Source organism: Pinus tabuliformis, chromosome 6 (genome assembly GCF_031772625.1).
Source record: "Pinus tabuliformis cultivar Carrire ecotype Pingquan chromosome 6, CPIR1, whole genome shotgun sequence".
NCBI classification, from domain to species: Eukaryota; Viridiplantae; Streptophyta; class Pinopsida; order Pinales; family Pinaceae; genus Pinus; species Pinus tabuliformis.
The window spans coordinates 59,827,818-59,843,959 of record NC_142292.1 but is presented as its reverse complement, the minus strand read 5'-3'; the positions used below and the strand labels follow the sequence as shown (position 1 = coordinate 59,843,959).

The following is a 16,142-nucleotide window of genomic DNA, read 5'->3' as shown; positions in this document are numbered from 1 at the left end:
GAATTCAATAAACACGTGCTTCTGCAACCATTTCTTTGTGCTTTGTCTCTTGTCCCCGATCTCTTTTACCGCAAACTCGTGTTGCTTTGCTTAAACCATCGACTAATCTCCTCCTTGGTGGGATTCCATGGCTTCCACGTTCCTACAAGACAATCCCATCACACAACCATCCCAGTCCTAGCAATGTAACCATTTGTTGGCGTGCGAGGTTCTGACAGACTCGGGATTTGTTACGCGATTGACCAACAAAACCTGATCTGCATCAAACCTTTCGACAACACCCACAGAGTTGGTGAAGCCTCACCCAAGATGCTAATGGGTCACTGTCAAAACCAGGTTTCTGCAGTGTGACGGGATTGTCAATAGCTTAAGACACTAGACTCCCACTTGTAGCGTAAGGCTCAAACACCCAGCGAACAAACACTTAACCGTCATCCTGGGATTGTGCATTGTTGCTTAGTGGATTTGCAGGAGGCAAAGATCATTGTCGAAGTTGATTTCCAGAGGTAGTGCGAGTTCCAAATAGAGCCATACACATTTCCAGTTCAGCCAGTGCGTGTAGCAGGCAGGGAGTGTGAATTGCACTGAGGAGGCCAATTTGTTTTGCAGAAGGAAACTTGGGTTTCCAAATTGATTTTTCTAGTGGAGATATTGTATGCCAGAGCTTTGCCAGTGAGAGGCAAGCTGATTGTATTTCTCAATTTTGTTGAATATTTATTAATAATATAAACCCTCATCTGCAGAACTAGTTTTCCCCACACTGGGGTTTTTCCAGGGATAATTTGTCCAAAAATACCGGTGTCATTTATTTCTCAATTCCTGTATTTATTAGTGAAGATTACAGTAGTGAATTAATCGTTATTTGCCTTAATTAAATTTTTGAAGACAAATAATCTCCAGTAGGTAGAAGATTAAATTGCAGTTGCTGCAATTAAGGAAATTTCACACCCAATGAGGTTTTGCACTGGACCTGCTAGATTTTGCGGCAACAGGGACCATTACCATGGTCAATCAATCAAAGAGAGCATTAGGGACTATACAACTATAGAATCCACTAGACAAATTGATATGATGTCCTCAAGCAAGTGCTCAAATGTTGCCATGACCAATCATTAATCCCACCACAATAGACCCTAGTAGTTGGTACCAATACAATATTTTCCCTTTTATACCTCTTCACCAAGGATCTATAAGAAAAACTGATAGCATACTGAAAGAAATTTCAATACTTGGATAGAGAGGGACAATGTCTTCAATCACAATGATTAGGGTGCACATATGGCTGAAATGTAAATGCCAAAGAATCTACTACTCACTAAACAAAAGGTGTGACATGAGGTTCTTGAAACTCAATAGTAGAATCATTTGAAGTGACAAATTCAATCTCTCACATATCATGAATAAAAGATTCAAAACATAGTGCAAGATTTGGTTCCTACAAAATAGTAGTAGGAGCAGTATGACTTGCATCTGGTGATTCAGTCTCAAAATATACAAGTCCTACTCGCAATTGTGGATGCATACACATTTGACCAGGGTATGTTTTTTATGAATTCACAGTTTTGACGAGTCTTGAGTTTTTCTGTTGATTTGGTGTAGCGTCGGATTCTCTAGCCATGAATATTGGTGGAGATTCTAAAGAACATGAGATCTCCAAGACCCATAAATGGTTTGGGGAAATTCTACCCGGTTAGAGAGATATTAAAATAATTAATATTTTTAATGGGGTTCCTAAACCTAAACTTAGGAAAATTAAAATATTAATGGGTATTAATATAAAACTGGGTGAGAATGTTCTAAATGACATGGATCAAGCCAAATCTAATCTTAGCCATTGATTAGAGAATTAATCTCGACCGTTGAAGACTCAACAGGAAAAGTATAAGAGGAGGCTTGAGGGTCAGTTAGATATACACCAAGATTGATTAGTCAGTTTGATTTTCTGGAGCGGAGTTTGCTGAGAAAATTCGAAGAAGTGATTTGAGTTACAGTGAGAGGTAGTGAGTACATAGAAGAGAGGCAGAGATAGTGCCAGAGGGCCAGCGCAGTGATTGAGGAGGCTACGCAAAGGCAAAAGGAGCCATGCAGAGGCAACTAGAGACTGCGCAGAGGCTGAGGGGCCTGCGTGGGTGATGTTGAAGGCCAGAGAACTAACGCAAAGAGGATGAGGGCTGACGCAAGGGGTTCCAAATCTACGCAGAGGCTAGTAGGGCTGACGCAGGGAGTTCCAAAGCTACGTAGACACAGAACCTCAGAGAAGCGCTAGAAGGATTTTCGTGGGGCAGACTAGTGCTGAGAAGCTGAATATCTGCTTCCGAGAAGAGGTATTACTGTCGTGTAGAAATCTTTGTTGGGTGAGCCAGTTTGGCACCCTAGTTGTACTCAAGAAAGCTACTTAATAATAAAACCCTCAGAATCGTTGCACCTATTTTCCCGCATTGGGTTTTTGCAGGGACGATTGTCCAGAAATAACGGTGTCCCTTGTGTGTTTGTCTATTATTTCAGTTGATGATCTGTATATGAGTTGAGACTGCATTTGTGTTTATTTTCAATATTTATATGGATAAATAACTTGTTAAAGAATAAACAAGTAGGTGAAATAAACCGGATAATGCAGTAAGAATTTCTCATGTGTTAGATTCAGAAAGATCAACATTTTCATGAAGCCCAGTTTTTAGGAGACTTATATTTTTCTATGAAGCATCAATTTTCAGAAGAGATGGATTTTTTATTAAGCCATGGTTTTGATTAGACAGTTTCTATGAAGACATGATTTTAAGGAACATTAGTGTTTTGAAAGCTGCAATTTCATGGAGCTTAAATTGGAGGTAGCCATGGATTTGATGAAGCCACAAATTTGAGGAAGACGACACAAGACATAAGACGAATAGACAGTGGAATACAGAAGGTCAAAGAGGTAGACACTAAAGAGTCTCGCAACAATTGTAGAAAAGAATAAAAAGTATGGAAGAAACATATGGAGAATGAGAACAGTACAAAAGAAGACTCAGTTTTAGAGTAGGAGAGGGAAGAATGTTAAATTGTATTCAAGTGGTAAATACAACCTCATAATTGGATCATATGCATTCTGCTTATATTTCTGCTCTAGTAGCTCTAAGGAAGAGTTCATGAAGTTCATGGTATAGTATATACAATTCCACATTTTGCATTTTTGGTTGTAAATAATTTTCTGTAAATATAAGATGTATTTTAAGAAAGAAAAAAAGTGGTGAATACAAATGCTTTTGAGCTCTTTGCCCACATTTTACGGTTGTGAATTGTGTGAGGTTGTTTTCTGCTAACTCAAAACTGCAGGTTTTTATTTGTGGAGTGGAAAGGATGTCTCGTGTAGTTGTGGTGTCAGAAAAACTATATTGTAAAATAAGGAGTAGCTCAATTGGTGCCCCATGCCCCTATGTTTAGGTTAGGTGCGTCCTACAAATGGAAATATCATTGTCACTGAAGCATGTAGGTATGCACCTCTTGCAACATTTGAGAGAGGTCTAAGCCAACTACATCTTAGTTATGGTGCATATAAGCAATCCTCAATCTCTCCTTCAAAGAAAGAGCAAAAGTAACCACTAAGCCAAATAGTGTACTGAATAAAATAACTAACAGCAATATGTATTATGTACTCAATGTTCAACCGAGTAAAACGCTAAGCAGGATTTATGGTTGCCTATCCCAAAAGCTAGAGTATTGATATCTAATTTTAGCTACGAAGGATACAAAGGAAACAGAATACCTTATGAGGTCATTAAAGGCAGCATCTGCTTTGACCTTTATAGGGTCCGAATCATCCAGTAATGATGCTGCATTTTTTACAATAAGTCGAAAAGTGCAAACCTGCAAAACCGAAAATGCAAAAAAATTTAATGCATTACCGAACACACCAATTCATTACATACTAAAAGGAACAGTTAATTTTGTTTTAGATAGCTTCAAGAGATCTGTTATGGCCCTGGAAAGGATACCTAATATGAAGAATGAGACATTCCTTCGCATTCTAATGGACACTAAAGATCACAAACACTAAATTCTTTCAAGACTTACACTAGACAAAGAGGCATTCATCAAGGTATTAGGCCAAATTTATTTGTTGCAGGAAAATTTTCACAAACTCTTCTTAAGTCACCAAGTACCATCCTCAACTTTGCATGAGCTTTTCATAATAACAACAAAGGCACACTAAGTTGACTGCACCATCAAAATCCTTACAAAGTTTTGCGTGATTTCAAAAAAAATGTTCACTGTAAATGGATTTTATAAGCCCAAAATATCCCATTTTAGAATAAAATGTCATTAAGCTTGTGAGAACCCTTATTTAGGCCCCTTTAATATTAGGCCAAGACACCTTCATGACCACTTCAAACATCAACTCGAAAAAGTGCAGTGAGTCATCCCCACAAATGAATGATGGTGATTATTGAATGTCACAATGATGGTGCTTTGTGGATTGCTATCTCCAACACCTCTTCAAGTCATGATTCATGCTTATAAGTTTAGGAATTCCTAATAATATTAACAAGCTTTGATTCTATGTTGAGGTTTTCAGACATTAGTTATTGTTACCAGTCTGATTAGCATGGTTGCAAAGGCCCATGCAACATGCTGAGATGGGCACACACAAGGTAAGTGCCCATTATCACCTCAGCCCAAATCCCCACTCTCTAAGCCCAACTTCCTCCAAAAAGGCTAAGGGAGGGTTCCCAATTAGTACCTCAACCAACCAAAAGAAGACCAATGCCTTCTTTGGGGTCAAAGGAGGAGGTGAGCAGTTAATTATTAGTTGTCCTACTGGTTTTTTGTGTGTAAATCTGAAGCAAAAACTTGTGAGAGCATGGAACCTTGAAAAGACTACAGATTTGTTCTGTAACAGTAGTAAAAACACACAAATCAGCAACAAAAAACCTAGATATATCGTGAAAATATAAGAGATAAAACCTCAAAAATCAACATATCAGGTCTTGGTTAATATACAACTTTATTTTCAATAAACCCCAAGGTAAATGACTTTCTTTCTTATGATAAACTTGAAAAATCAGCAAATCTAAGTTGCATGATACAGGGAAACGGGGAAACGCAGGTTCAGGGACGGGGACGTCACTTTTGAAACAAGGTACATGGGTTTGTTGGAACTTGGGGGTATATTAAAATTTATAAAGATACAATATATATATATATATATATGAATTTGTATATTTTCCAACTTTAAACAAGAAAAATAAAATATTTATGATTTAAACTTTAAACTTTTAAAGATTTAAACATGCACATAATTGAATATTCACATTGAAATTTCAATTTTCTAGCTTGATATCAAGTGCAAATTGGAGTTTACATATTAATAAGAATCATGATATATGTCCATCGTCAATTGATAGCAAATTGCCCGACATATCTACCAATTAAATTGAATGAGTTCAAACTAGTGAACTTCAGTTACGCTGGATTGTGGACCTAACTCAATATATTAGGATGTTTCTTGAATGGAAATGTGTTAAATTTGGCAACTAGGGCCAAACTTCACCTTGGACAGCTCATATGAGGCAACTGATATTTTTATTGGATTTCTCTCTCTGAAAAGTGTAGGATTGATCTAAACATCATCTCATTCTGACATCTACAAATGGAATTATGAATTTAATTTTGTTTATGGACAAATTGTCAAGGTCCGACAGCAAACTAATGTAGGCTCAGAAGCCCAAAAGTCACGTTTATTCTGTTAGTTTTTTGGTAGCATCGGATATGCTCTAGCCATGAAAATTGGTGGAGAGGCTAAGGCACATGAGTTTTAAAGAACCCATAAACCGTTTGGTGAAATTCCACCCGGATTGTATTTTATTAAAATAATTAATATTTTTAAAGTGGTTCCTAAGTCTAAACTTAGGAAAATTAAAATATTAATGGATATTAATCAAAATAGGGGCGAGAATGATCTAGAAGGCAGATCAAGTCATGTTTTAATCTCAGCAGTTGATTACAGACTTAATCTCGGCCGTTGAAGTCTCAACGAGAAAGTATAAGAAGGTGGATTGGGGTTCATTTTAGAAACACACACGGAGAGAACGAATTGATCTAGAGTTCGATTTCTGGGGCTAGGAAGCTGAGAATTCGAACTGAGTGATCAGTTGCAGCAGAGGGGCAAGGATAGTTCAGGAGTACTGACAAAGAGGCAAAGAGAAGCTACTAGAGGCAGTGCAGCAACTAAGAGGACTGACGTTGGGCCAATCAGGGCCCATGCAAGCCTGACGCAGAGCCAGAAGGGCCAGCACAAAAACAGAAGTTGCCCTCCACGCAGAAAATCGGAATTGTTGGGGAACTGCCAGAATAACTGAGAAAGCTGACGTAGTGGGTAGAAGAGACAGCGCAAAGCTGACGCAAAGCATGTAGGGCTGATGCAAGGCCCATGCAGGGCCAGCGCAGAAGTAGCATTGGTTAGCCATTTTTTCTGCGGGATCAGCCGAAATCTGCCAAGTGAAGTGAGGTAAAACTCACTCAGTTTTTCCACCATTGTATTTTCTCTGTCACTGGTTTGCCAAGAGGGCAACCAACATTTGTATTTAGAAATACTGCTTAATAATAGAAAACCCTCAGAGTTGTTGCACCAGTCTTCCCGCATTGGGTTTTTTTGGGGACTATTTTGTCCAAAAATAACTGTGTCCTATGTATCTTGTTCTTTACTCAATTTTCCGTTTCATGTAATCAAATATTATAGTGTAGGCTACAAAAGTAATTTGCTTCAATATTTAGATAATAACTTGATAATGTATATTAAAATCAAGTAGGTGAAGTAGATTCAGATTTGCTGCAGTAGGGGTTCCTTGAGGATTATGAATTTTCACGTGGTATCAAAGGATTGATTTTGAAACAGGAAGAACAGATCCAGCGCTGAGCAAAGAGGTCGAAAGATGCACTTGGCAACAAATTGAATCCCCTTGAAGGGATTGCGCAGTCCTTGCCAGGAAGTAGAGATTCCGAGGAAATCTCTCTCTGAGAGAGTCGATAAAGAGGTACGATTTCCAGTTCGTGAGTTTGCAGAAGTAGAGGGAGTGACGCAGAGCCTCAGTGCAGTGCTTGAAGGGCGTCGGATCTGTCAGGTCAGAAATACGTCGCAAAATAGAAAAGACACATAGAAGGGGAATTTTCTCCTCAGAGGACTTTTCTCGCCAAAAGTTCGAATTTCTCACTTGCTTGCCAGCAGTGTTGAGCAGTGACTAGAGGATTCAATTTGACAGTTTGGTGAGATGCCATCGCATGGGCTCAGAGATCAGGACAGGTTGGAAGGAGCTTCCAACTATGTTATATGGAAGACCAGAATCTTAGTTGTTCTGGAGGAGTACGATCTCGAAGCTTACGTCAAGAGTGTTGTGGCTATTCCCACTGACAATGATCAGAAGAAAAAGTACAAGGCCGAGCAGGGGAAGGCGAAGAGGTTCATTCTCGATGGAGTTCGAGATCATGTGGTCTCACACTTGCAGGGCAAAGATACAACCCGAGAGATGTGGGAAGCTCTGTCTTCACTGTACGAAGGCTCTTCCGAACAGCCGAAGATGTACCTAGAACAAAAGTTGCAGCAGACATTGATGCAGAAAGGAGAAGGAGTTAACTCCTATCTTTAGCGTCTTCAGGACGCCAGAGACCAGCTTGCTGCAGTGGAGTCTACTCAGTCTACCGCGATAGTAAGGACAGCCCTAAATGGAGTCTCAGATGAATGGCAAGTCTTTGTCCAAAGTTTATTGGGCAGGGAAAGACTACCTTCATGGGACGAGATGTGGGCATCCCTTCAACAGGAGGAATTGAGGAGGGACCTGGTAAAGGTCAATCTCAATGGCAGTCGTGGGAGTGGCACGAAGATCAAGGAGGAGGAGGAGAACGCAACTCTAGCATCAAAGAAATAGCAGAAGCAGAAGCAAAAGGACATTTCAAAGGTGAAATGTTTCAAATGTGGCGAGTTGGGCCACTTTGCATTCCAGTGTCCTTTGAAGCAAAAGGATAAGGATGAGAAACACAATCCTAAGGCTGCTCTAGCAAAGATTGACAAAGATGAGTTTGCCATGACTGCCCACGCATTTCCAGGAGGGAAATGGGGTGATATTGAGCTGTAGTCGAGAGGACTACATGTGGGCAGGATCCTTGAGGAGTCCACCTCTTGGATCAATTCCTTGCTACGGGAACCCGAGATTCAGTAGTCGCGAGATGGACTTAGTGTCAGATGATACAATGGATTGTTTGGAGAGACAGATGCAGTAGCCTGAGACCAGAGACTAATCAACGCAGAGCAAGGTTGGCAGGAGTGTAAATGGCACAGTTCAGAAGTCAGCAGCAGTGTAGAAAATTCCGAGGGTCGGAGATTAGCAGAAGTCAATATTCCAACATTCATGGTATTATGTTGAACACAGTTAAGTTTAGTAATTTTGGATGTTTTTCAGTTGCTTCTCTCAGCCACTGAGTTGCAGTACGAATGTAGTGTTAGCAATGGCAGTGCTAGCAGCATAGCAAATGTAGCAATTGAGAGAGAGTTGTAATACAGATGCAACGGTGGCAATGGAAGTGTCATGGGCAACAGTACAGTAGCAACAATAGCACAGTGTTGGTGGCGGCAGCAGTGGGGAAAGGAGATGCTTCAGAAGCAAAGCATCATGCAGTTGGACATTGTTGCTAGAGCACTTTCCTCGGTAAGAGGGAGTGTTAATTTTTTGGTAGCATCAGATGTGCTCTAGCCATGAACATTGGGGGAGAGACTAAGGCACATGAGTTCTAAAGAACCCAGAAACCATTCGGTGAAATTCCACCCAGATTGTATTTTATTAAAATAATTAGTATTTTTAATGGGGTTCCTAAGTCTAAACTTAGGAAAAATAAAATATTAATGGGTATTAATCAAAATATGGGTGAGAATGATCTAGAAGGTGGTTCAAGTCATGTTTTAATATTAGCCATTGTTTAGAGACTTAATCTCGATCATTGAAGTCTCAACAAGAAAGTATAAGAAGAAGGCTTGGGGTTCATGTTGAAATTTCTAAGTCTACCCGTTAGAAATTTTATCTGTATTCTTCTGGTTTATTCTTCCTACTTGTTAATTACCAACAAGTTGTTTGAACATATAAACATCGAAATATACACAATATAGTCTCAACCATCTACAGATCAACAGTTGAAAGAAATAGCAAACACACAAGTGACAACATTATTTTTGGACAATTTGTCACCGAAAAAACCTAATGCGGGAAAATCGGTGCAACAATTATGAGGGTTATATTATTATGCAGTTTATCCTTGAGTACAACTGGGTGCCAAACTGGCTCACCCGGCAAAGAAAAATAACCGGGAATAATACCTCTCTATTCGGAAGAAGGTATTCAAAAAACTTGCCCCACGAAACCCTCTCTAGCAACACTGAAGCACTGCGTCAGCCCTCCTGGACTCTGCGTCAGCCCTCTGAGGCACTGCGCAGCCTCTGGTACCCTTTGCGTCACTCTTGCTGCCCTCTGCGTGGATGACGCAGGCCATATGGCCTCTACGCTGTCTCTGCTAGGCTCTGTGTGGCCTGCTCTGGCTTCTGCATATGCCTCTCTACCTCTGCTCTGGTCTCTCGGCACTATCTTTCCCTCTTTGTCCAATACTCACTGACCCTCATTGTTGATCACTGATTCAACTTTACTTAGCGACCCCGCTCTAGTAATCGAATGACTGATCACTCTAGTGTGTTCTCCAACTGACCCTCAAGCATCCTCTTATACTTTTCTTGTTGGTCCTTCAACAGCCGACATAACATCTCTAATCAACGGCTAAGATTAGATTTGGCTTGATCCATGTCTTTTGCAACCTTCTAGCCCAATTTTATATTAATACCCATTAATATTTTATTTTTCCTAAATTTATACTTAGGAACTCCATTAAAAATATTAATTATTTTAATATCTCCCAATCCGATTAGAATATGCCCAAACCATTTCTGGGTCTTGGAGATCTCATGTGCATTAGCCTCTCCACCAATTTTCATGACTAGAGCACATCCGATGCCACCCCAAATCAACACTCCCTCTTAGCGAGAATTGTGCTCTAGTAATACTCCTCACTGAGCATCACTCTAATTATACAGAACCGGTACCTGTGCTGATGTTAGGCCTCCCCGCCCAACATCCTCTGCACTGTTGCATCCTGTACTGCTACCCATGGCTCTGCCACTGCCACTGCTGCATCCGTAGATTCCGTACAGCAGCTCCCTCTGCATCCATGCCGCTGCTGGTCCTTTTTCCGAACACTGCATCTACACTGCAACCCCCTCATCATGCTGCATCGTGCTACTGCCAACTGCTACTACACTGCAACTCAGTTACCGAGAAGTAAGTAATTGATCCACCCAACTACTGACATCCCTGTCAGAGTAGAAACACTCCCGATGTTGAAGCTCTCTGCCACTATCAAGTGCTCCCTTTACTGCCTTTGCGCTTCTACAACAATTCCCTGCATCTCGCATCTGCAAACCTCTCTGTGCCATCTTGCATTGTTGCAACACTCTTCGTGTCTCTCGCACTGTTGTAGCCTGCTATCCTCGTGCTACTCGAGGACTCCTACACTATAGCACTCTCTGTCGCTTCATCCGCATTCGTCTCTACTGACATCTGCCAGTCCTGCTACTCTCTCTTCGGGGCTCCCATAGCAAGGTATAATCCAAGAAGTTGGGTACCTAAAGGATCCTGCCCCTCATCGCATGTAGTCTTCCTAACTACAACTCAATGTCTCCCCACCTCTTCTCTAGAGGTACATGAGAACTCATGGCACAATCATCATCCTCCTCTACCTCCTTTTCCGCCTTCGCTGGCGCTGCCTTGGAGTCAGACGCCTCTTCCTTAGTCTTCTTCCTCGGACACTGGTTCGCATAATGACCCAGTTCCCCACAGTTGAAGCACTTGACCTTGGAGAGGTCCTTTTTCTTATTCTTCTCCTGCTTTCCCTCAGATGCCAGAGTTGCATCCTCTTCCTCTTCCTTCTTGATCCCGACTCCATTGTTGCTACTTCCCATCTTGCTCAGTCGTCTGATCTCTTCTTGACGAAGAGCCGCCCACAATTCTTCCCAATCTGGAAGATTTGCCCTACCCAGAATGCTCTGGACAAACGTCTCCCACTCCTCGGAGACTACGTTTAGAGCAGTCCTCACAAACATCTCCTGATCCAGCGTGGCCCCTATGGAAGTCAGTTGGTCTCGGATCTCCTTCAACTAACCGAGGAAGTGATCTATCTGCTCCCCCTTCTGCATTTGGTATGATCGCAGTTGATTCTCAAGTAACATCTTCCTCTGCACGGAAGTATGTTGGTACAACGTCTTCAAGGCGTCCCACATTTCCTTTGTCGCCTCCTTCTCGGTAATATGTTGGACCACATGATCCTTGACCCCATCAAGGATGATACATTTCACCTTGGCCATTGCCTCCCCGTACTTCTCATTATCAGTCAGGTCAACTGGGATTGCCAATGTTCTTAAGGTAAAGGCCTTGATGCGATGTCTATCTACAATGGACAGGATCCTAGCCTTCCAGACCACAAAGTTGGACGCCCCGTCCAGCCTGTCCTGATCCCTCAGCCCATTCATGGCCATCTTTCTACTCTTCTTGTCAACTCATCTGAATCTCTCTACTTCCCTCTAGAAGTTCTCTCTTTGACTCCTGCTGAGTCTCTCTACTTTCCACCTGGAAGTTCTCTGCTAAACTCCCTTTGAGTCACAATTTCTCTTCTGGAAATCCTCATGCCAATTGTCAAGTCGCACCTCTCCAATTTTTTGTGCACCTACAACACCGATTCAAATTCCTTGGCTAGAAATTTGCCTTGGTAGCGACTCCCTCTACCTTGGGTTTTCCCTGTTAGGTATTGTTCTATCCATAGCACTCCACCAACTTCACTCCTCACAAACTGCCCACAACTTCCTAAACCCCAGCAACCGAAGGATTGAGCCTCTAGGCTCTGCGCAATCCCAGCATTGGCTGAAATGCTCCCCCAGCCAACTATGTCAACCCTCCTGGTCTTTGCGTGGCTCTACATGAGCCTTTTCTGCCCTCCTCAGCCTCTGTGTTGGCCTCTCTTTGGCCCGGATTGATGACGCAATCCCTCTGCATCAACCCTTCTCCGCTGCTTTCTGCTAGGAACAACTTCTGTCACTCGGGACAGTTGTTTCTGTTGCAAATGCTCTGCTTCAGCTGGTGCCTTCAACTCTCCTGTGATCTGCAACCACCCTCTGATACCATGTTGAAATTTCTAAGTCTATCCGTTAGAAATTTTATCTGTATTCTTCTGGTTTATTTCTCCTACTTGTTAATTACCAACAAGTTATTTAAAGATATAAAGTTTAAACATTGAAATAAACACAATAGAGTCTCAACCATCTACAGATCAACAGCTGAAAGAAATAGCAAACGCACAAGTGACACCATTATTTTTGGACAACTCGTCCCCGGAAAAACCCAATGCAGGAAAACCGGTGCAGCAATTCTGAGGGTTATATTATTATACAGTATATCCTTGAGTACAACTCGGTGCCAAACTGGCTCACCCGACAGAGAAAAATAACCGACAGTAATACCTCTCTATTCAGAAGCAAGTATTCAAAAAACCTGCCCCACGAAACCCTCTCCAACAACACTGAAGCATTGCATCAACCTCTTGGCCTCTGCGTCAACCCTCCTAGCCTCTGCATCAGCCCATCTGGCCACAGCGTCAGCCTCAGAACCCTCTGCGTCAGCCCTCTGAGGCACTGCACAGCCTTTAGGACCCTCTGCGTCACTCCTACTACCCTCTGCGTGGATGATGCAGGCCCTCTGGCCTCTGCGCTATCTCTGTTGGGCTCTGTGTGGCCTGCTCTGGCTTCTGCGTCTACCTTTCTACCTTTGTGCTTGTCTCTCGGCACTATCGCTGCCTCTTTGTCCAATGATCGCTGCCCCTCGCTGTTGATCACTGGTTCGACTTTACTTAGCAACCCCGCTCTAGTAAATTGAATGACTGATCACTTTGGTGTGTTCTCCAACTGACACTCAAGCCTCCTCTTATACTTTTCTTGTTGGTCCTTCAACAATCGAGATTACATCTCTAATCAATGGCTAAGATTAGGTTGGCTTGATCTATGGTCTTTTGGAACCTTCTAACCTAGTTTTATATTAATACCCATTAATATTTTATTTTTCCTAAGTTTATAGGTAGGAACTCCATTAAAAATAATAATTATTTTAATATCTCCCAAACCGATTAGAATTTGCCCAAACCATTTCTAGGTCTTGGAGATCTCATGTGCTTTAGCCTCTCCACCAATTTTCATGGCTAGCGCACATCCGATGCTACCCCAAATGAACAGTTCATTTAGAAACACACTTGGAGAGAACAAATTGATCTAGAGTTTGATTTCTGGGGCTAGGAAGCTGAGAATTTGACCTGAGTGATCAGTTGCAGCAGAGGGGAAGGGATAGTTCGGGAGTACTAACAGAGAGGCGGAGAGAAGTTACTGGAGGCAGCACAGCAACTAAGAGGACTGACGCTGGGCCAATCTCGGCCCACACAGGCCTTGACGCAGAGCCAGAAGGGCTAGCGTAGAAGTAGACGCTGCCCTCCATGCAGAAAATCGGAATTGTCGGGGAACTACCAGAACAGCCAAGAAATCTGACGCAGTGGGTAGAAGAGACAACGCAGAAACGCAGATCCTGTAGGGCTGACGCAGGGCCTACGCCAGGCCAGCGCAAAAGTAGTCGAGGTTAGCCAGTTTTGCTACCGAATCAACTGAAATCTGCCCGGTGAAGTGAGGTAAAACTCACTCAGTTTTTCCGCCATTGTATTTTCTCTGTCATTGCTTTTCCAGGAGGGAAACCAGCATTTGTATTCAGAATTACTGCTTAATAATAGAAAACCCTTAGAGCTGCTACACAGGTTTTCCTACATTAGGTTTTTCCGGGGACTATTTTGTCAAAAATAATTGTCCTATGTATCTTGTTCTTTGCTTAGTTCTCTGTTTCATGTAATCAAATATTAAAGTAGTGTAGGTTATAGAAGTAATTTGCTTCAATATTCAGAGAACAACTTGATAATGTATATTAAAATCAAGTAGGTGAAGTAGATTTAGATTTGTTGTAGTAGGGGTTCATTGAGGATTAGGAATTTTCATATATTCATCCTCAATGTTTGCATATAAATACAAAGCACCTCCTCCTCATTTAGACACTTCATTCACTCACATATCTATCTCTCCTTCATTGATTGGGTATGGATTTCTGAGCCAGTGCTCCACACGTGCGAAGAATGGCAGTTTTGTTCCTGCGTTGACCGAAGTTGCAGGAAGGGTTTTTGACCAGCATTGACCAACAACATTGACCTGTTTGACTGCGATTTGTGAGGGTTCTTTGTTTAGGAAGGCCGCATTTCTGGGCACAGAAAACGAGGCAGACCATACTTTTTTACCAGTGTTGACTTTTGTTAACTAGGTTTGACTGGATGTTTTTGGACTATTTTTGGGCTGATTTGATTTGTTGTCGGAGGCTGAGTTGACCAGGTTTGACCGATTTGTTTTGGAGGTCAAATTTTGTCCTGTTGACCAGCGTTGACTTTCTAGTTAGGGCTTTCTGTCGCTGTCGTTTGTTGGGACAGATTTCACCATGATTGGGCAAGTGAATATTGCATATTGTACTCTCTCTCTCTCTCTGCTGAACTTTTGAAGAATAATAAGAAGAATTGATCAAAGGGTTCTCCACATTGGGGTTTGTCCCAATGTTGCACACATCGCGATCGGGATTTAATCGGCGCCGGGAAAAAAGCGGAAAAAATCGTTAAAATCGGGAAAAAATCGGAAAAAAGCGGGAAAAAATCGTTTGGCACAAAAATATTCATTTTTTTTCAATTTTTTTCAATTTTTTTAATATCTAAACCATCTACAACATAAAATAAATACATTGACACATAAATATGATAAAAAAACTAATATATAAGATGTTTAATATCATTTCTAGCGCTAAAATCACACATAACATTGAATCATGTCCTGAATAGTAAGTCCTGAGTCCCAAGTCCAACTCAGCCTCAAAATATCAACAAAAAATATGATAATGTATCTCATCATGTCATAATGTCATATACAATAAAATGAAAGTCTAATCCTATTGATTTCCTCTGCCCCTCTTGCGAGAAAATGGCACAACTTTCTCTTTCCCTCTAGATGTAGAAGCTGGTGCCTGTGGTGGTGGAAATGGCAGTGGAGTCTGACGTGCTCTAGAAGCTGAAGAACTAGTAGTAGCAGCTATAGGAGGCTGAGGTGGACGGAGACCACGTCCTCTACTGGTGGTAGTGGTAGCCCGGGTAGCCCGGGTAGGCGGTGTCACCTCCTCCTCCTGCTCCTCCAACTCCTCCTCCCCCTGCTCCTGCTCCTGCTCCTCCTCCTCCCCCTCCTCCTCCCCCTCATCCTGCACTAACCAATCCTCAGTGGGATCCATGAGAGGCCTCTCGGTCTCAACCCTCCATTCAGCAGTGGTGTCAATCCCATCCAATGAGATGGCTTCCGTATCAGGTGTCTTCTCTAGTTGTTTCACCCACAATCGAAGATTGTAGTAGACATAGACCATGTCATTAAGTCTATGGGACTCCAACCTGTACAAAGTTCATGAAATAATAAATTAATAATTAATAATTAATATTATAAAAAAAATATTGTTTAAAACTTTAATGAATTCAAAAATTTATTTGGAAATTTGCAATATTTTAAATGTTTAAGTGTTAACCTATTGCGCTTCTTGTTGTGTATTTTTTCAAATACACTCCAATTGCGCTCACATCCCGAGGAGCTGCATGTTTGGCTGAGGATGCGTATGGCAAGATTTTGCAAAAGGGGTACTCTGCCACCATACATCTTCCACCATGCGTCTACAACAAAATTACAAATAAAATTTTAAATAAACATAAGAAAAAAATGGAATTTGAAGAAACAATGAAATTTGAAACAAAGTTACAAAGTACATACTACAAACTAAAAAATACCTGGCATTTTAACCGTCCTATCAATGACAGCCATATCAAAGCCAAATAAGCCACCTGACAACTTATATTGCTCAATTTGTCTAGAGATCTCCATACGTTCTTCTGAAGATCTCAACATCTTCTGGACACAGGTTAAT

General features: G+C 41.6%; 1 protein-coding gene across 2 annotated transcripts in view; it reads right to left on the bottom strand.

The window, feature by feature from the left end:
- The window catches only part of LOC149257217 (plasma membrane fusion protein), a 205,739-nt gene that overhangs the window by 107,832 nt on the left and 81,765 nt on the right, over window positions 1-16,142 (bottom strand). For both annotated transcript variants that reach the window (XM_089413743.1, XM_089413740.1), the window contains exon 4: window positions 3,746-3,846. In XM_089413743.1, the coding sequence (XP_089269869.1) occupies window positions 3,746-3,846 (101 nt within the window). The remainder of the gene's footprint in view (window positions 1-3,745; window positions 3,847-16,142) is intronic.